Genomic DNA, 22,445 nt, shown 5'->3' with positions numbered 1-22,445 from the left:
CTCTCAGTTAAAATAATTATTGACGTCATAATTCTTGAAGAAACGTCTATTATTGAAGTTAAAGTTCTCGAGGGTACGGCTATTAATCAGGTTTCCTTTATAGAAGGTACGATCATTATTGAAGTTACATTTTTTGAAGCTATGATTGTTAGCGAAGCTACGATTCTTGAATGTATGGTTAGTATTGAATTTTTGAAGGTATGGCTATTTGGATATAACGGTAGTTACGGTAATTATTGAAGTTACAGTTTTGGAAAGTAGACTTTTATTGAGGTTGCATTTCTTGAAGTTATTGGTATTATTCATGCTACATTTCTTAAAAGTACGATAGTTATTAAAGTTTCAATTCCTGAATGTACAGTTTTTATTTAGGATACAGTTCTTGAAATTTTAATTATTATTCAGTGAGCATTCTTCACTTTTTGTTAACAACAGCAGAAAAGAAACCAAATGGGTCGCAAAAGTTGTGCCAAAAGTTGTCGCAAAAGTGCAAAGTGGGTCGCAAAAGTTCAGCCAAAATTATTAATTAATCAGCTTTTCCCTTGAAGCAACAGCAGAAAGCCCAGCAAATAGACCTTAAAAATGAGCTAAAAGTTTTCTTTTCCATTTCACGATTAAAGCTCTCTTCTTCCCCATTTGCACTTCTGAAAAGCAATTAACATTTTATAAATTAAAATTTTCCTGCATATTACATCAGTGTACAAATATAGAAGAAAAATATATCACAGTAAGTAAATAATAATACTTTTTTAAAATTTATATGATACGCTTTCAAACAAAACGTTTTTATTTTCAGAAAATTTATAAACTGTTATTTGAATAAAAAGCAAGGTTTTGATCATTATGCGAAATAAGTTATTTTTGTATGGTGTAACATATCGTAGCGTGAGATTAGGAAACTTACTGTACTACAGAATAAAATTCTGAGAAAAATCACGAATGCGAGATGGTACCATAGGAATAATGCTAATCTCATGAATCTAGAGAATGACAGTTACGATCACCACTTTCACAAACTGAATCGAAACTTCTTTGACAAAGCATTGAACTGTAAGGCAGTAAACTTTAATTCAGACTTCGATATTGAGAATCTCATAGAGGAAGACTCCCTGAGGTAGATTGAACACTTCGTTACACAAGTGATGCAAAATTGACAATTTGAGTTTTAACTCAATGGTGCGTTTATATTTTATATTATTTTATAATCATCGTTGAAAAGTCGACCCAATCTTTGGGTTTACCACTACTAATGTTTAACTCCGTAGCCTTGTAATTTTGAACCCAATCCGGAAAACAAAGGGACACCTGTATCATGGGAGAAATTTGCCTTCGGGGAGGATTTTCTGACCAGCAATTGAGTTGCATGGAGAGGAAGACCACGAGAACTTACCAGAGTTAGCCTGACGGCAAAGGAACTCTAACCCATGATCCGTCTACCACTGAGGATATTTCCTGTCAGCACTGTGGTCGGTGCAAGCGAAATTTGCATCGATCAGCCATCGCTGGGATTCGAACCCGGGTCACCTCATAAGAAGGCGAAGACTCTATCCCCTGAGCCATCGCAGTTCATGGTCCGTATATAGTGATAATTTATATGGTAATATATAAGACGATATTCGATAAGAATACACAATTGAAATATAATATAAATATTTATAAAGCGTTGACACAAATCAGCTTGATTTGAAATGGCACTTAGATTGATTTCTTGATTTGAAGTGACACTAGACTTAACTTTGTACTGTTGAAGAAGCTTTAGATGACGTGTAGTAGTTATATGTTTTGTTATACTGACGAACTTCGTACAGGAAGCATAATTTTTATTATCTATATCTTTTTTATGAGTATTTACCAAGTAAAATCTGCATCATCTCTGATGATATCTACTCGGATAATGTGCTCACTTACAAACTCTAGGATACTTTTATTTCTAGGCTACAAGGACCGGAAGGCTTACCACCTCAATGATCCTAACCTCACGATGAAATGGTAAAGGGCCACTTCGGCCTCAGGCACCCTGGTAAACCGATAAAACTAGGACTAATTTATTTTTGCAAGTTTCATTATTTTTATCATCCATTTTGTATAAATTTGCATTTCAAACTAACGCAAAATATTCATGAGAATTAAAAACTTATTCACTTTAAAAATATGCATAGTAAATATTATTATTTTAAAGCATAAAGAATAATACCTTTTCATATCATTCAATTCGTTACTGATGATTGGATAGGCACCATGTGCATTGAAATCGAAGTAAAAATCATCCAACATTTCATCATTCAATACGATTTGGTTAGATCTAAAATTATAAAAGTGTATTTTTTAAAAAAGAAAATTATTGTAAGAAATGTTTGAGATGAAAATGTAACTTCTGAAATAGTCTTTAATAAATATAAAAGAGAAAATGATTTATGAACACTGAGTTTAACTAATAATAAAATTAAGCACAAAAGACTGTTCGGGAAAACTATTGCAATCAACACGCTAATTACTTTTTTGTCAAAGTTAGTCAGTGTGATTGAATTTTTTTTTATTGACATAGTATAATCACGTAAGGAAGTAAATTGATTAAAATAGTATTATCACATCTGAAAAATCATATGTACTTATTCATATCGAAAATTTATTTTCCATTGAAAATATAATTGTTTTGGATTATTAATAAATTTGTAATGAAATTTTCTTAAAAGAAAATTTTAAATCACTAACTAAATATTAAAAATAAATTTAATGAAATGCAAAGAAATTTACTAAGTAATTTACGTTTTATTTTCCTTGTATCCATCTCCAAGTTGCAAATCAAATCCACTTTGATCATCATAAATAATGTGGACCGAACTGAAATTATAATAAAGCAATTAATTCTTTTTCAATGAAACAATTCTATACTTTATCGCATTTTAATGATATAAATAAAAGTCATTTAAACATTCCTAACAAATATATCACTAGAAAAAAAAGGAATGGTTTTACTTACATAAAACTAAGGATTAAATTATATTTAAAAATTTAACATAGCTAAATTGCTCTATTAAAAATATTGCATTTAACAATCCTGTTAAGGTATTATTCAAGTTTAGTTATTTCCCCTCACTTAATAAGAACAAAAAATTTGCGTATATTTTTTATTCTTTTTTGTTATTATTATAATTTCGACTAAAACCCTTCTGCGTCAAAACTACAACCTAGTACAGGCAAAGGCGTTCTGAATTTGTTTCCTCCAATCAGAGCGTTTCAACAGAAGAATTCGTCATCTCTCTGCACCCAAAGTTCTAAAATTTTCTCGACTGAAAAAAAAGCACATTTAAAAATAAAAAATTTTTTTTTCTCCTTTTTGTTATAATTTCGATTAAAAAACCTTCTTCATCAACACTGCAACCTAGTGCAAGGCTAAGACGATCTGAATTCGCTTCCTCCAACCTGAATGGTTCGACAGAAGAATTCGCCATCTCTCCCTCAGGTCTGAAATTTTTCGACGCAATCCAACGACCTTTTGTATGGTCTATCTTTTTTTCATGTAATTTTCATTTTTGTACGAATAAAAAATATTCGTCATGAAAAATCAGATTAATCTGACATAAGTTTCATCTAATATTTAATATTTTTGATAGTCATTTTGTTTAGATTGATAGGGCTTTTGTGGAATTTAAATTAAGACACCTCTTTAAACAGCCTATTTCTCTTTATACAATCATACACTGCTTTAGAATTGACGAAATGATCGTAAAGGCCTGGTTTCTTAGGAAACGTCGGCGTCAGCTTGAAACGAACGTTTACCTCTGATTGGTCAATTTATGTGTTTGACAGCATACGTCATCGAACTCTCAGCTTGAACGACAACTGCCGTCCAAATCAACTGCAGTTGGATTTCAATGTGACGTTAACAACAGAAGCAATGGTGGACAACAGCCAACAACAGAGCATTGAAATCAGCCAAGATTTTAATTTTAACATTAAACATAACTTCTTTTTCCTCTTCTTCTTCATTTAGCTCAGCTATAATGTGTTTTTTCTTGGACAAAGTCATTATTTGTTCTTTAAAGCACTGGTCGACAATCACAAAATCAATACAAATTCAAAATAAATATTTGTTTACGCTACTAACGCATGCGCAAAGCAAGATAATGTCTGTGTTGGACCGACTGCTCACGCTGAGCTAACAAAAAGGTATTTTTATGGCGTCAAAATTATATCAACGCTGTCGCCAAGTTAAGACGCTTCTCCTAAGAAACAAGGCATTGAGCTAACAAACCAATATTTTGTTGGCATCAGGGTAACATCAACTTAACGCTGACGCCCACATAAGGCCCTTGTCCTAAGAAACCGGGCCTTAAGTCTCAATTTTTTTCTTACAACATACGCTATAAGATAAATAAGATAAAACAGAATTAAATTTCATCCACTGGCGAAATGAGTCTTGGTTTGGATCTGATGGCGTCCACACATTTTTCAACTGCGTTCAAGAGTAATAGTAAACATTGCGCATGCGTCGTCATTTCATGCGCTACTATGGCAACCGCTGCTGTATTCCTTTTTATTTCCACTAGCAGGCCTTTTTAATGTATTTACAAAATAATAATTTAAAGTATTTTTATATTCTTTCATTATTAACTTATAATGACTGGCTTCGCTGTGTTTTCAATATAAATATGAATGTTGAAGAAGGAAAAGTATTTTGTGACGTCTTGAAACACGTACATGGGCAGGATTTGAAAACCAATCCGACGACAAACATCAATTGAGGCAGTTTTTGCAACCCATGATTTGAAATGTTGTGGCGTTTAGCGGAGTCATTTAAGAAAGAAAAAACAATAGGTAACAAATGGGTAACCAGTGATCGCAATATGACAATCACAACTTTTTAATTTTTTTTAAGAAGCATTACCTAATAATGACATTAAAAAATTTCGAATGTTAAAAATGAGAATCGATTTGGATTGAATATATTACACTGGTGAGCAAAACTTAAGCAACAAGTGTGTTTTTTGTCATAACTCTACAAGAAATCATCCGATTGACATGAAATTTGAATATGATGTACATTATTTTGTACTTAAACGATGGTAAAAGAATAATGGCGCAGAAATGAATACAAAGCTTAAAGTAGGGTATGGAACAAAAAAAGGCTTTATTTGACATATAGTGGCGTTACACATGATTGCCTGAAGAAGCGTAAGTACAACTGGCAGATGTTCCCTAGTATGGGATATACCCTCCCCTTACTGTAATTGTTGCTTGGCATCTTCTCTCCATGCTAAGCTCCAGATTATCCAGGAGTTCTTGGGGTATACGTCTCCATTCCTCCTTTAATGCATCTTTCAGCTGATGGGTGTTACCAGGAGGATACTGTCGTGTCGCAAGACGTCTCCCTAATGCATCCCACACATGCTCTAAGGGATTTAGATCTGGAGAGTAAGCTGGCCAATCCATTCGTGTGATATCTTCACTTTCCAGTAGCTCTTGAACATTAGCAGTACAGTGTTGCCGGGCATTGTCATCCATAAAAATAAAGTCTGGTTCAATGGTCCCTCGGAACAGACGCACATGGGGTAGGATTACTTCATCGCAGTAGCGGTCTCCAGTTACAGAACCTCGGTCGAAGATCTGAAGCTCAGTCCGCCCGTTCAATATAATGCCTCCAGGACCACCGTAACGATCTCTTTCCGCGATGTTATTGGGATGAAATCGAGCTCCAACCTCTCTCCAGATCAACTGACGTTGAGAATCGCTTGTGGCACTAAAACGACTCTCATCTGTGAAGAGGACGCGACTCCATTGATGAGGTGTCCAGGTTTCGTGTTCTCTGCACCACTCTAAACGGTGCCGCCGATGGCTAACTTTTAAAGGTATGCAGTGTTCAGGACGTTTAGCAAATAAGCCACCTTTGTGGAGGCGTCTGGCCACTGTAAATCTTGATACTTGTCGTCCTGTGGCTGTGCACAGTTGCTGAGATATGGCGCTCGCTGACTGAAAACGGTTTCTTTTCGCCTGGTGGACAATGTAACGGTCATCTCTTGGTGTTGTTTTCCTTGGACGGCCACCACCAACCTTCCGAACAGCTGTACCAGTAGTTTTAAAGGCATTCCAAGGACGAGAAACAACACTTTTGCTGATCCCGAACTCTTCGGCGACACTGGCCACCATATATGGCAACGTTACTTTTAAAAAGTAACGAGTAAAAGTACAAGTACTTTTAAAAAAAGTAACGAGTAAAAAGTAAAAAGTTCTTATTTTAAAAAGTAACGAGTAAAAAGTACAAGTAAAAGTACAAGTACTGAACAAAAAAAGTAACGACTTAAAAGTACATTTCTAGGAAATCGAAAATTCAAAGTAACCTAAACTTTTATTGCATAATATTCTTATGTTCTTTAATGTTTTTGCGAAATTGTTGTTATGTATTTAATTATTTTTAATTTTGAAAGTTATGGATATTAATTTATTTCTAAATTCGGAAGAATATTATAATATAATTTTATAATATAATCGTATAATATAATTTTAAAATCAAATATAATTTTAATATCAAACTTTTTATGGATTTGCACGAAAAAGAAATTTTATCTATTGATTTTAATTTTTAGTTTATTATTTTTATTTATTTAAATTACCATTGATTTAAAATTGTTTTACTCTTTAGAAACGCGTTTTAAAAGCACAAACGTAAACAAAGCAAACACGGGGTTTCAGTTAGCTTTGTGACCTTTGAGCTAGTAAAAAATAATTGAATGTGCAGTATAAGTTGAAACAGAAGGTATTTAAACACGAAGTTGGCTGTTAATGCATATATATTGCACATTAATTTTATAAATTAAAAAAAAACATAAATATTATTTTTAAATATATTTTTTTTTCAAAGCTTACCGAATTTACCGAGTTTTAGAAAAAAGTAACGATTTCATTCGATATTTTCGTTACAAATACTTGTACTTTTTCCCTAAAAAAGTAACGAAAGTACAAGTAAAAGTACTAAATTTCAAAAGTAACGAAGTACAAGTAAAAGTACGTACTTTTTACTTGTACCGGCGGTACAAGTAACGAAAGTAAAAGTACTGCCATATATGCTGGTCACACTACACCCCTCCTCAAGCTTCCCAATCATTCTTCCTCGAGTAAAGTCGTCTAAATGATTTCTTGAAGACATGTTTCACAAAAGAAATCACTTGCACTTTCAGCGAATATCTTTAACTACGGTGCTCTTCATCCTTTTATCACAGCTTTGACCTGCGCGCGCCGACCCACAAGGTTTACGTACACCTACGACGTTTTATTTCTAAAATTTGCATGCAAATAAACTTTCTACTGAATTACGTGCATATTATACTGCAATTTCACGGCTATCTTATACTTTGTTGGGGAGCTGTAGCCGAAAAACCACTTGTTGCTTAAGTTTTGCACACCTGTGTATATCTATAATAATATTTTGAATCATTTGCACGATATATTTCAATAATTTAAACGTAAAGTTGAACTTTAGCTTAAAACTAAAATACCTTTGCAAAACATCCAACTCGTTACTGATGTTGGGGTAATCCAAATATCCATCATAATCATACTCAAAATTATCCACTAGTTCATCATCCAACATTACTTGATCAAAGCTAAAATCATGAAAGAGCATTTTTAATTTACTATTCAGTAAAGGTTTCATGAAATAAATTGTATTATTTAAGTTTTTTCTAAATATGTCATCCATAAAGGAATTTATTTATTAAATTAAAAGTTAAGAATATTTAATGTTAGAATACATTATAGTTAAAGTCAGTTAGCTTTATTTAAAATATTTTTTTCAATTCATGCAACAACAACAAAAAATTTTTAAAAATGATTTATCGACCCAAAACGAAAAAAAAAACTCTGTAATTGATCTCTCCACTATGCCATAAACAATTTCATAAATTCATAAAGTTGTCAGTCTATCTAATTTTTTAATTGGAATTAAGTTTGAAAGAGCGATTTTTTGTATTTGATAATAAACAGTATTTAGATTAGTATATATCTCTTACACAATAAATTTAATTTATTAAATTACAAGGTAAATTACCTCATGTGCTCAGCACTGTTACCAGTTTCATCCTCCCAATACTGGGAATCATATCTGAAATTATAAACGAACATTTTTTTAAATTTTTAATTTGGTATAGAATTCAATAAATAATTGTTTATATTGATATTTTTTTTATGTTAATCAGATGAGATATCAATTTCATAAGCAAAGAGTCAGGAATAATAAAATAGTAAAAATAAGGGACTCAAAAATATTTTTTGAGCACAAAATTCTACTCACTGTTAATAAAAAAATTAGAATATGTAATGCATTAATGATCAATTACATATTACACAATAACACATAACATAAATACATTAAGAGTCACACATAATTACACAATAACACACTAATACGTGATCAATACTCGGATTAACTAAATATTTTAAGTGTTAATATAAAGTATGACAACTGATCTATAATTCTAAATCATATTTAATTTCTAAATTTTAATTTTTGTTTTTTTCCTCAGCATTTTAAATCTTCCGTCAATTCTAATAACATTAAAAATTATTTTCCTTACTTATAACTTTATTACAACTAACATGAAAACATTTTTTTAATATTATATCTGAACAAATTCTAGATAGATTCTTAAGAGCAGTAAATTTTCACCAACATTATAAGCACAGCGTTTTAAGATTTGCCGGAAAAAGATATAAAAGCAATACGCTGTGAGATATATATATATATATATATATATATATATATATATATATATATATATATATATATATATATATATATATATATATATATATATATATATATATATATATATATATATATATATATATATATATATATATATATATATATATATATATATATATATATATATATATATATATATATATATATATATATATATATATATATATATATATATATATATATATATATATATATATATATATATATATATATATATATATATATATATATATATATATATATATATATATATATATATATATATATATATATATATATATATATATATATATATATATATATATATATATATATATATATATATATATATATATATATATATATATATATATATATATATATATATATATATATATCATCCTGAATAATTTTTGATCTAACAATCGAGCTTTCACATACAAGCGCCGATCTCATTAGTTTCAAGATTTGATCGCAAATATGTTACCCAAAGCAAAGTTTTCTCAGCATTTTATATCTTCCGCTAATTTTAATGTGACATTTAAAGTCAATTTCCTTAACTATTTCTTTATTGCTACTAACATGACCTAAACATATTTTTATATGATATCTGAACAAATAAAAAAATCGATTTTTAAAAGCAGTATATTTTTACCAAAATTATAAGCATAACATTTTAAAAATTGTTTAAAAAAAAGATATAAGTGCAAAACGCTGTGAGGTAAAAAAAAATTTTTAAATGTCACCCTGAATAATTTTGCTCTAATAATTGAGCTTTCACATACAACTTCCCATCTCAGTGGTTTCAAGGATTTATCTCAAATGTGTTACCCAATTAACACTAAATATTACAAAAATGTGGGATAAGACCGAATATAGTTTGTCTGGGAGTCGTGATGGTACAAGGGATGGAGCGTTAGCCTTTCAATCGTGTATCCTCAGTAGTAGACGGTCCCTTGTCATCCCCGGTAGTCCCTTGCCATCACACTAGCTGTGGAAGGTTTTCGTGGTTTTTATCTCCATGCAACGTAAATGCTGGTTAGTTCCATCGAAAATTCCTCCCTGAAGGCAAATTTTTCCCAATGCTTGATCGAGGAGTTCCCTTGTCTTCTGGATTAGGTTCAGAATTACAAATCTACGGAGTTGAACATTAGTAGTCGCAAACCCAAAACTGGGTCGGCTGTTCACCAACGCCTATAAAATAAAATAATATAAAATAACACAAAAAATTAAAAAAAATGTTATACATACTCCAACTCATCTCCACTCTCCCCATTTTCCAGTACATCATCCTCGGCTAAAAATTTGAAGAAAAGAAGTTAATTTTGAAAAATAAAAATGCGCTGAAATGAGCCATTTTTTTATCTATAGATCAATGAATTTAGAACTGAAAATAAATTTTTAATTTGAATAAAATAAGTGGGAAAAAGAGAATATCTAAAAGTAGAACATTCGTTTATAACAAACATTTCTTGTTTTCAAAGAGTAATCAATTTCATACTTAGGACAGAAACTGTCAAAACTCCAAAGTTTAATTAAATATCACATAACTTACAAAAGAAAATTATAAAACGTGTTAAAAGGATTTTCATCATTATAAAAAAAAAAAAAATTCTGAGACAGAATTTCAAAAGTTAGGCAATGCTAAAAGTTATGTTCAATTGTACAACTATCATAGTTGAATTGATACAAAATGCCTCACTTATATTTCAGGAAGTATCCGTAACAATAAAAAGAAAAGTTTGTGTTTTTGTGGATCTTCAGTAACGCTATAACCTTTTATGTTTTGAAATTTAATTGATAATTGCAACTTATGGGGGCCGTCTAAATATTATCTAAGCTTAGTTTTGATTGTTTTGCACTTTTCCTTTCCCCTTTTCGTCCCGAAGTAGACTGATCGTAAAAACACGGTTCCCAGTAGAACACCGAAGTCAAGCATCACTGACTGCGGTCAGTAAGCGCGTGGGTGACCACTCTCATAAGCCTGCGTAGGGACCGAGGGTGCACGGTATCGGTCCTCGTTAAACTGTTCTACCGTAGAGTGCTCGACTTCATGCACAGGTCGCCTGGCTACCAAAGCAGGGGAGCCAGGCGACCTGTGCATGAGGATCAAAATTGCAATGGCATATCTGCTGAGGATCAAAATTGCAATGGCATGTCTGCTGAGGATCAAAATTGCAATGGCATGTATTCGCATCAATATCGGGTATGTTTCCTTGACCATCGCCAATAGCCCATTGTGCAGTTCTAGGGCGACGTAATGCTTAGATGAAATAGCCGCAAAAAAACAATTACAATTTAATTTTGGCAATTAATTTTGGCCATTGCAATTTAATTTTGGCATTTAATTCCAATAAAAGATGCAACTTGCCGTAGTACAAAATTTTGTTTTTAAATCAGTTTATATAATTTTGAGTTGAATATTCTTTTAGATTTTTTTGTGTCCAAAGCTATTGACTTCTGAAATTCTTCAAAGAAATTTTTTTCCTATTTTTTCTTATCTCAATTTCACCGCTTATTCCGAATTTGTAATTCTTCCACGTGTATTTTTTTTTGTTCCATTTTTTATTTAATTTTTCAACAAAATTTTTAGAATAAGCTGACGTTTATGTCATGCGTAAGCATTACTCATATCCCTCATTCCCTCGAATCATCAAAAATAAGCAAAGCACAAACCCTTTAGGTGCTCGCGTAATATTTCAACAGCCCTTGAACTATAATTCCTCGAAAAGTTTTAATTACTCCATTGGAACGTTTGAAAAATGAATTTTTCTCTTTCATAAATTCAAACGTTAGCAGTAATTACTCCGTTGGAACGTTTGAAAAATGAATCTTTCTCATTTATAAATTCAAACGCAAGCAATTCATTTTTTTTCCAGATATGTTTAAAAGAAACAACACAGGTAATGTTTGTCAGCTTACAGCTCTATTTAATAAAAAAAAGAGTAACTTGCATTTTCGTTAAGATTTTATTATTTATTATTGATTATGTCAGGAAATCCCAGAAATCAATGTAGATGAGTAATGTAATAGACAAGTAATGTGTATTTTATGTTATCTGAAACACTTAAATTTGTTCATGGTGACGCTTTTGAAACGTGTTTCCGTATAATTTAATTTGAAATTTAATATAATTTAATTTGAATTCCGTATAATTTAATTTGAAATTTTAATAATTCTATTTTATAATCGTCGTTGAACAGTAGACCCAATTTTGGGTTAATGTATACTCGTGCTCAACTCCCTAGCCTTTACCTCCCTCCCTTCCCTAGACAAGGGAATTCCAGGATTAGGGAAGCCTTTGTGGAGGACTTTTTGATGGAACTAAACTGCATTTACATTACATGGAGAGGAAAACTACGAAAATCTCCCACGGTTAGCCCAACGGCTATGGAACTCTAATCCATGATCCGTCTACCACTGAGGATATTTCTGCGTCAGCACTGTGGTCGGTGCAAGCCGGATGCGGAGTTCGTATTGACCAGCTATCGCTGGGATTCGAAAACTGTTTCGCTTATTGCAAGGCGAACGCTCTGTCCCCTGAGCCACAATGGCTCAAATTGTAGCGCTTGAAATAAAAAAAGAAATTAAGTATTAAAACGAAAAATTGGTGGAGCTAATTTGCTTATTCATTACAAGAAACCTTAAAAAATTACCGTCCATTACTGGCGTAATTGATGCTTCATTAATTTTTGTATTAGGTTCTACTAACCTTTTGGTAACGGACGCTGTTTTAATTAGCACCAAATGTATAAATATCAGTAAAAACTATGCTTGAAATTAAGAAAAAATATATTTAAAAAATATACCCAAAAGGGTACTTTTTTTCATGAGATAAATTTTTTTACCAAAGAAAGGCAACAAATAAGAAAAAATGAAATTATTATGTTAGTTTTTATGTATAAAATTATTATGTTTTAATGGAATTGTTTTTTTTTTTTTTTTTAAATAGTCCCATGATATGTCTTTCAGTTTATATTATGACTATATTGCGCGAGTTCTGATTAATATCGCGAGTCTGTATTTCCAGCAATTATTATTCACAAATCCTTATGTATCACGTCAAAAATATATAATGTAATAACATAAATAGTATCATGTAATAATATAATAGTATTACGTAATGGTACGTTATTTATACTTACGTGGTAATCGAGGATATTTCTTCCGCTCTTTAAACTAATGGTTTAAAAGAGCAAAGTGATATAAATCGCTTTTTTTAGGCATTTTATAATCGCAGTGAATAAAACAACATTCACCAATGACATTCAAAAGAGAATGAGCTTTTAATTGTTCTAGTAATTTTTATGTCTGATCTTAAAAATTAAACTTTATTTTGTCAACAATGACTTAAATGAAACAATTGTTACAGTTCACTTACGTTTCAAAAAGTTGAAGCATTGTTTACAATCATCGTATAAAACATTTGGATATTTAATTGTTTTTAAGAAAATTAAGGGTATTGTTGAGATATCTTTTATCTAATTGCATAACTTAAAATATCATCTGCTCTTATTAATTAGTATATTTTAGGCCAACCCCATGAGTCAATAAGATTGAGTACCCAGTACGTGAAATTTCGATCTAAAAATCAAAAGTTACTCAAATGTTTTTTTTTTTTTTTTTAAACTTTTTCACAGTACACACATATCTACTTGCCGCCGGGATAGCGTGGTCGGTAGGGCGTTGGGCCATTTCCGAGAATTCGTGAGTTCGAACCCCGTCGGCCGACGACTCCCTGTGTAATAAAGTGACTGATGCACGTTAAATCTGTCGAGTCTCAAAAGTCCTTCATGTTCCCATAACAAATCAATACCTCTGGGGGTACTGGATCGTTCTCTGATTCAGATCAAAATTACGATCTGTGGATGAATGAATGGATGTATGAATGGGGCCTATAAACGGGGGCAACGTATGGTGTTGCAGAAGTCGAATTCTTGACCATAAATGGCCCCACTGAAAAACAAGAAACGCACACTCTGCTTTAAATTTGCTCGGTTTCACCAAGCAGGCTTGCCCGTGTGGCAAGCGGCATTAGAAACAACAACATAATTACTTGCGTTGAGCGAACATACATTACATATGTATGTGTTTACATATATTGTATAAACTCACATACATTGTACGTCCTACAGTACATAAATTTAATTGTATATTAGTATATCATAGCCATTTGTATTCACAATTATTTGTAATTGTTAAATTTCAATTACAAATAATCGTAATGATATATAATCCCATATTTTTAGTACTTGTAACGTGATTAAAAGAAATCACGATTATATGTAATCAGAATTTCATGTTATCGTGTTTACCTTCAACCATATTTTGATTACATACATGTAATCCTGATAATCTGTTATCGTTTCTTGTTGTGGCTAAGAAAAGATGAAAATATAATTTTCAATTACTTTTTTTGAAAATATTTATTATTTTTTACTAATAGTAGAGAAACTTTTGAATTGTTACGAATAAAAAATTTTTCATTATTTTAAAATATGCAATTTTAATTGACAAAATAAAAAAAAAATTGAGCGAAGTCTAATAATTCCTGGAAATCAAATTTAAAAATAACATCTTTCTCGAAATTCGATTTTACAGGAACTGTTCGGCCGACTTCAAATTTTGTATTCTTTCAATTCAAAATTGTATTCCTTAAAAATGATGTAAAAAAAATGTCTGCTCACACTTCAAATCTTTTTTTGATTATTATTAAGTAACAAAAAAATTATAAGTATTTACGAAGAGGTATATTTTACATGGAATTATCTTTGGATAATCAAATTTTATAATTGTGCGCAAAAATTTTCAATTCGCTTTAAAGTTCGAGTTAAGGCGAAATACGCAAAAAGTAACATTAAGGTGTCCAAACTTCGTACCACTCTCCTGACTAAAATATTGGAACCATATTTACCAAGTTGTAGCTACTTCCTATATTTGATCGTTCAGAAATCCAAATCCGAGGAAAAAAGAGCTATGTATATTCATAGAAAGTAGCGTTTTTGTGTCGGATTTCGTAACTTAAAATACCGTCAGCACTAATTAATTAGCAGATTTGAAGTAACCCCTTCTAAGTCAACCTCTAAGATTGATTCCTAGAACTTGAAGACGCTTGTCTATTACAAGTAACAAAACCAAATAACATAATCGCAAATAAATAAAACCCCACTTAAAATTTGCAGCATAAAAAAGATGAGTTGAAGCAAACCTAGAGTAAGCCATGAAGTTTCGAACAGTGAAAAGAAATTTTCAAAAAGAAAGCAATTATTGAAAGGATAACTTATGTTCTCTTTTAAGGATTTGTTTGTATTTTAATAACTTTTATTTAGCAATTGAATGAAACTTCATAATCTACACTAAGTTTGCATGTGAGCCCACTTTGTCTACTCTTTAGATTTTACTGTCCTTGCATCAGAAACTAGGGAACTGTCCTTGCATCAGAAAGGTTCTGGGTTCGAATCCCGGGCAAGATGATTAGTCCTTTCACTAATTTACTGATTCTCTTATTCGCCTGCTTGCTGAACAGTTCATTCAATTATTTACTCATTCACAACTGATGCCCTTTCACTAATACTGCGATTAACTGATAGCCAGTTCACAGACTCAATTTTTGCAAATTGACACGCCTTTTACAGGAAAACATTACATTAATTAGTTGATAAATGTCGACTAATTGGTTGATAGTAGTATACTTTTAATACTGATTGGCCTTTACAATTATTTGCCTTTTTATTGATTCTTCCACTCATTAGTTTGCTTTCGTTATTCTCCCGTTTCATATCTCCACTCTTTCATTACTCATCCAATCCTTTCTAATTTCAAATTAATCATTCATTAATTTTCTCAATGCCAGATTGGGCTATAAGTAACGGATGGGGCTAGTTTTAAAAGTCCCCGCTATTGAAAATCGAATTTCTCCTACTCGCTGCTTTTTGGACTACTCATTAATTTTCAAAAGCTACAAATCTTAAAAATGTGCTTTTTCTTACAGAATTACTTTTTAAAATTTTTTTTCCTTTCCCATTATAGAATGATTCTGAAAAGTCCAGAGATGCCAACTTACTCCGGACAGCAAATATATATTTTGAAGTGGTAGTTTATCAATTGTGATTCGAGATTTTATAAATTTAATATTATAAAGGGGTGAATTATATAAGCCTACGAATTATTCAGAAATAGTGGTGGATAAAACTCCACTAAATTAAAGTCATGAGGAACTTTTAAAAAGCAAGCAAAAGTAGTCAAATATTTGCAAAATTTACTTTGCAGTTATTTACCGTTTTGTTAATTATTTTGGCGTGCCTGGAGCAGTTGGCATCTCTGAAATTCTGCAGTTTCTTCATCTTTTCTAAAAAGGACGTTTTTTTTTCTTCCTGAAAACGAATATGCCTTAGTTTTGGATTCCTGATTTGTTTTGCTGCGCGGAGTCTATAATCTCTCCGTATTATGCTTCAAATCATAGCCTCGTGAAATCGCAAAGATATATATGGAAAAATGCACGGCGAATAAGATGGGGCAAAAAGCTTTAACTACAAACATTATTGATCGTTTATCTTCTGGAAAAATCACGTGACCTTCAATCTGAGTTGAAACGAAATATTGAATTTGATGAAATTTTTCACACAATCCATTGGAATTTATATTATTCTTTGGGGCTACAAAAAGTTCGAATCCACTACTTTTTAATCTTAAATTCTGGCAACACAATCCCATTCAAATGGAAATGTCATATCTATGTCTGCCAACAGCTACGCTTTTTTAAAAATATTTTATATAGATTGGTAAATATTTAAAAAACAAAGCGTAAAGAATTTTTGGTGATTTTGCCTGTATTTTTAAAGCTTTACCACGAGAGAGCTGGAACAAAGTGGCTCCGTTTTACGAACTTTTAAATCATTTATATGTAATTGTATATATAAAATTAGTTTAAATTAAAAAAAATCAGTGCATTAAAACATAAACTTGGCTACCACTAGAATAAATGTTAACAAAAAGCATAGAAAGTTGGTAGTTCTGCATACCTCTTAATAAATGCCGTACCTCTCAATATACTAAATCAAAAGCAAAAGCCTATTACAAGCAATCGTTATTGTAATGGAAATTATTCAAACATTGAATATTGGGTGATTCTACAATTTTGAACTGACCCTTTCTGAATTCGAAACTAATAATAATTTCAATTTGCTTTTGACTTTATTCAATTAAGCATAAATATATTGTTTGTCAGCGTAGCGATCTCAGACGTGTATGCTGGTATAAGTACCAAAGAATGTTTTTTTTTATCTTTAAAAGCTGTAATATTTAATTATTTCTCCTACCGACCTTCTTTCGCTCTCATTTGTTTCAATATAACAGTTTTCACATGAAATAATATCTCACTTGTTAAGATAAGAGTCTCAGACTTGTAAAAAGCTGAAAATAAGAAATCGTAGTTTTTATACATCATTACTAATTCCTTACCTATATCGGAATTATTAGCTCTATAAACTTGATTTTTGTGACATTCGATTCAGCGTAATACATTGAAAGAATTAACACACTTTACACAAATAATGTTCTCCGATTACAAATTTTCAGATACCAAATCACATCTTTTAAAACAATTTCCGCAATTCCCCCAATTATTTTCGTATTCAAGAACTTGGGAACTGGCTCAAGATCATATATGGCAGTACTTTTACCGCCGGTACAAGTAAAAAGTACTTATTTTTACTTGTACTTCGCTACTTTTTTAATTTAGTACTTTTACTTGTACTTTCGTTACTTTTTTAGGAAAAAAGTACAAGTATTTGTAACGGAAAGGTCGAATAAAATCGTTACTTTTTTCTAAAACTCGGTAAGCTTTCCAAAAAAAAAAAAAAAATTAAATTAAAAAAAATGCTTATGTTTTCTTAATTTATAAAATTAATGTGCAATATTTATGCATTCACAGCTAACTTCGTGTTTAAATACTACGTGAATAAAAATACGTGAATACAAATATTAATTAGCAAGTTATTTTCATTCATTTCAGAGTTTTATGCATTTATTTAATACATTTTAAATAAAAAATGTTGGATTTTGTTATTACGTTTTTCAATTTTCTTTTTGAACTCACTAATAATACATTTTTGTTTTAATAAATTTTTTACTAAATACATATTTACCTAGTACATTTTTTACTAAAATTATGTTTATTCCCGACCTTGTCAAACAACGCCCAGTCAAATCTCTAAGAACTTCAGAACTATTTGTGCTGTTGAAAACTATTATAATTACTATTTTAATTCTTGAAAACTCGAAGGTATTAATTTAGCCGCTGATACTAAAATTCGCTTACAAATTTTAATTATTCCGTTAGGCAGAAATGTTCGGAAAATGATTTTCTAGCATGACTTCAGCATTAGCCATTGTGACAAATAAAACTGTAGACTGTTCTGTTTCAACTTATACTGCACATTCAATTATTTTTTATTAGTTCAAAGATCACAGAGCTATCTGAAACCCCGTGTTTGCTTTGTTTATGTTTGTGCTTTTAAAACGCTTTTCTATAGAGTAAAACAATTTTAAATCAATGGTAATTTAAATAAATAAAAATGATAAACTAAAAATTAAAATCAATAGATAAAATTTCTTTCTCGTGCAAATCCGTAAAAAGTTTGATATTAAAATTATATTTGATTTTAAAATTATATTATACGATTATATTATAAAATTATATTATAATATTCTTCCGAATTTAAAAATAAATTAATGTCCATAACTTTCATAATTAAAAATAATTAAATAAATAACAATTTTGCAAAAACATTAAAGAACATAAGAATATTATTCAATAAAATTTTAGGTTAGTTTGAGTTTTCAATTTCCTAGAAATGTACTTTTAAATCGTTACTTTTTTTGTTTAGTACATGTACTTTTACTTGTACTTTTCACTCGTTACTTTTTAAAATAAAAACTTTTTGCTGGTTAGTTTTTTTAAAAATACTTGTACTTTTACTCGCTACTTTTTAAAAGTAATGTTGCCATATATGCTCAAGATTTATGCCTGAAATTCCTTGTTACCAAATTTACACGTAAAAGAATATTAATTGCATTCTTCTTTATGAAAAAAACCAATGTAAAATAATAATTTTTCATAGTCTCTCTGATGAGACTTACTATTTCGCACCTCCGCCTCCTATCTGGGAGAATAACACTAAGACTAAAACTAAAAAGGAGAGAAAAAGCAAAGAAAAAAAAAAAAGATTCGATTTTTTAAAATTATTTTGCGCCTTGTTCGCCTGATAAAACTAATTAAATATAATTTATTCGTATCAGAATTAAACAAACAGGAAGCAAAATATTGTACTTTCAGCCAATTAAATCTTGATAAACCAAAAATTTTATTCAAATATAATAATTTCAATAAAAATAAATATTCACAATACTATATTTTTAATAATATGATTTAAAATTATTCACAAAATTTCTAATGTTTGAGAATCCCTAACTTGAAAACTCAAAATGTTCATTATTATCAATTAGGAATCTCTGGAAACATTACTTTTTTATGGCAGGAACACACAAACGCATTAGTAATCCTACATTTTCATCGTTCAATTCCAAAAACGAATCCATTTTAATGACAGACATAAAATTAGCACTTACAAACTGCACAACTTTCTCCTGGAAAACACTATCATTATGGCGATTCGCTAAAAATAACAGGAAACAGGCGTTGTTTATGTTAAGATAACTCAGCAGTTCAGCTCTGCAATCTTCCAGAAGGGACATAACTTCGTATTTGTCAGCAGCATAGTACAGTTGCACAAGTTCATCAAAACTGCACTTTTCCATTCTACCCGAGTACAAAAACTTGACCAGTCTCTTCATTGTAGCTAGCGTAATGTCCGAAATATCAACTGCATTGGTAGAAGCTTCCCTGGAATCATGTTCGAACGTTTTCTGAAACACCGGAGAACAAGCTTGTAAAATAATCTTGTGTGCTTTGATGCTCGCGCCACCCGTGCCCACCAGTTCTACGTCTGTGTTGTAGGATTGTTCCAGAATTTTCGTTAAATCCGAAGAAAGATTATTCATTCTAGTCTCACGATAAACGCACGACTCCATTAAAAGATCAGTAGTCGATGACCTTGCAGTGCAATTGATCGTGATAGGATATTCTGCATTCGATGGCAAAATCAAAATGCCTCCAAACAAATCGATTTGAACTTTACCTCTTAGGAAATCTTTTGATTCTTTGATGATACTCTTTAAGTGGGAATTATGCTTGTCATATATGATGAGTACACAACTTCCATTTCCAAGGGGTTCCAGATTATAGAAATTAAGAAGTATTGAGTGAAAACTGCTAACACTTATTTTAAGGTAAGATGCTCCTTCGCCTCCAATATTAAAGTCAGGGCTTCGCAGAATGATGGTTTTTTTTAAATCTGACTCTTCGAGTATCCATTCAAAATACAAGAATAGGTTCGAATACACAATGAAAAGATTTTTATCTTGCACAACACGAAGCATTGCTAAGCTGGAAATTATACAAGACTTGAGCTTTCTCAGCAGCAGCAATGATTTATTTCTTTTTAAATGATAAGGATTATCTTATCGTTTCCTGTCACATCACGCATGCGCAATCGAATCTAGACTTTCTAAGTTTCAGTCTAGATTTCTTTCTCACCTGCTTAGTGTTGCGTTAAGACACATCTTTTGTATTCTAAATTTTGAATGCTTTAAATTATTATTTTTTTTAATTTTAATTGGCAAAAGCTGGGCGCAATCGAATCTAGACTTTCTAAGTTTCAGTTTAGATTTCTTTCTCACCTGCTTAGTGTTGCGTTAAGAGGCATCTTCTGTATTCTAAATTTTAAATGCTTTCAATTATTATTTTTTTATTTTAATTGACAAAAGCTGGGTACTTGGGCCGCGCAGAATACCCATATCCCATTCATCGTGAAATTATTACAGACAAGTTTTAAAAAAATAAACAGTGTGTATTCAGGAATCTCTGGGGTGACTGATATTAATTGTAAATTATTAATAAATTGTGCTTGTTATATATAAGAGTGTTAATTCCTAAAACCTCCATGCTGTGGAACAGCACACTGGCGACGAGTTGGTGAATTATTTTACATAAATGCAAAATATCATCACTTGAAAAAGTTTCGCTTCAGAACGAAACTAATTTGGATTAGGGTTTCAAGTACTTGATTTTCAGAAGCGCAATTGGATAGTAGATATCATCCACTATCTCGAGACGGAAACAAAACAACGTATTAAACTAGATTATGATTTGGTTCTGCCGATCGGACTGTGTAGAGATCAGGGAACTGGCCTTGCATCCGAGAGGTTCTGGGTTCGAATTCTGGGCAAGGCATGGATGTTCTTTCATTCTCTGTACTGTCGGAGCAGTTTTAGCGCACCTAACATGGTAACCCTGAAAGAGCGGCCAACAAATATGCCCTGTAAATTCCTGAATTGACGAAACGTTAACACGGGTGGGCATTGGAAATAATAATAGAGCCGTGATGGTTCAAGGGATAGAGCGTTCACCTTCCAATGAGGTAAACTGGGTTCAATTCCCAGCCATAGCTGGTAGATACGAATTCAGCAACCTGCTTGCACCAACCACAGTGCTGACGCAAAATATCCTCAGTGGTAGACGGATCATGGGTTAGAGTCCCCTTGCCACCAGGCTAACTGTGGGAGTTTTTCGTGGTTTCCCTCTCCATATAAAGCAAATGTGGGTTACTTCTGGTGCTTATGTAAATGTGGGTGCTTATGTAAAATTATATACAAAGCAGTTTATGTTAAGAAAGCTTTATAAACCCGATAAATCCTGAAAATCTGTTTAATAATTAAGAAATTATTAAAAGAGTTGTATATAGTTATATTTTTATAGTTGTTTTCAATGTAATTATTTAATTTCAATTTATTGAAGAAAAAAAATGTTCAGCTAAGTATCCACAAGATATTTTTTTATAGTTTCACACGATATTTTTTGATGAAGAAAACCTTTTTTGTAAACTTAATCGTCAAAAACTAAGTTTATTTCTTGTCCGCAACCTGCTTTGAGGTAAAATCTATTAAACCTTCACACTTATTTACACTGTTTACATGACGCTGCCTTGTGTGCACATGTAGAATTTCAATTCACGCACAAAAAATAGGCTTAGGTTTAAGGTTACTCGTCATGTGTCTGTTGCTAAATGCACTTGAAACATTCTTCCACTTTAAAAACACTCAATGACTGTGACATCATCTGATGAGTTTTCCAAAATTTAATGACTTAGTCAAATAAATCAACGGTGAATTGTTAAATAATATTAAAATAAGACTTTTCGCTTAGAAACCTAATTTTTTTTAATAAAAAATGTCACTCAGAACAGTTATCTACTTAGCTTATTATTTATACTTTGAGAGACAGTTCACAAATGAAAGTGAGATCAAGGATTTCTGAAATTGTGACAGTTTTTGACAAAAAGAAAGCGTAACAGTGACATATATTACATAACTTAATCGGGAAAAACAAAACATTTGAAGTCATCAGGTGAGGCGTTTTTATTTATTTTCATTTTATGTTTATTTTAAAATGTAATTGATGCTGTTATCCTCGGATTTATTTTGTATTTTTTTTTCTTTTTAAATTTTGCATTCTATTATCGAAAAAAATAGGCATCAATTTAAGTTTAAATTGTTCAGAGTAAAAAATTAAAATGATGCTTTCTTG

General features: G+C 31.0%; 1 protein-coding gene across 1 annotated transcript; it reads right to left on the bottom strand.

Moving 5' to 3' along the window:
• Positions 1–330: 330 nt before the first annotated feature.
• On the bottom strand, positions 331–7,588 carry LOC139426661 (uncharacterized). The gene is made up of 4 exons (XM_087151262.1): positions 7,494–7,588; positions 2,767–2,841; positions 2,195–2,302; positions 331–644 (listed from the first exon to the last, which is right to left on the bottom strand). Exons 1-4 carry the CDS (start codon positions 7,586–7,588, stop codon positions 527–529), a joined length of 396 nt encoding a protein of 131 aa, XP_087007388.1. The 3' UTR covers positions 331–526.
• Between the last annotated feature and the right edge of the window lie 14,857 nt (positions 7,589–22,445).

Source organism: Parasteatoda tepidariorum, chromosome 9, assembly GCF_982258835.1.
Source record: "Parasteatoda tepidariorum strain Cologne lab strain chromosome 9, Ptep-v5.0, whole genome shotgun sequence".
Classification (NCBI taxonomy): domain Eukaryota; kingdom Metazoa; phylum Arthropoda; class Arachnida; order Araneae; family Theridiidae; genus Parasteatoda; species Parasteatoda tepidariorum.
This window is presented reverse-complemented; position numbering and strand designations above follow the sequence as displayed.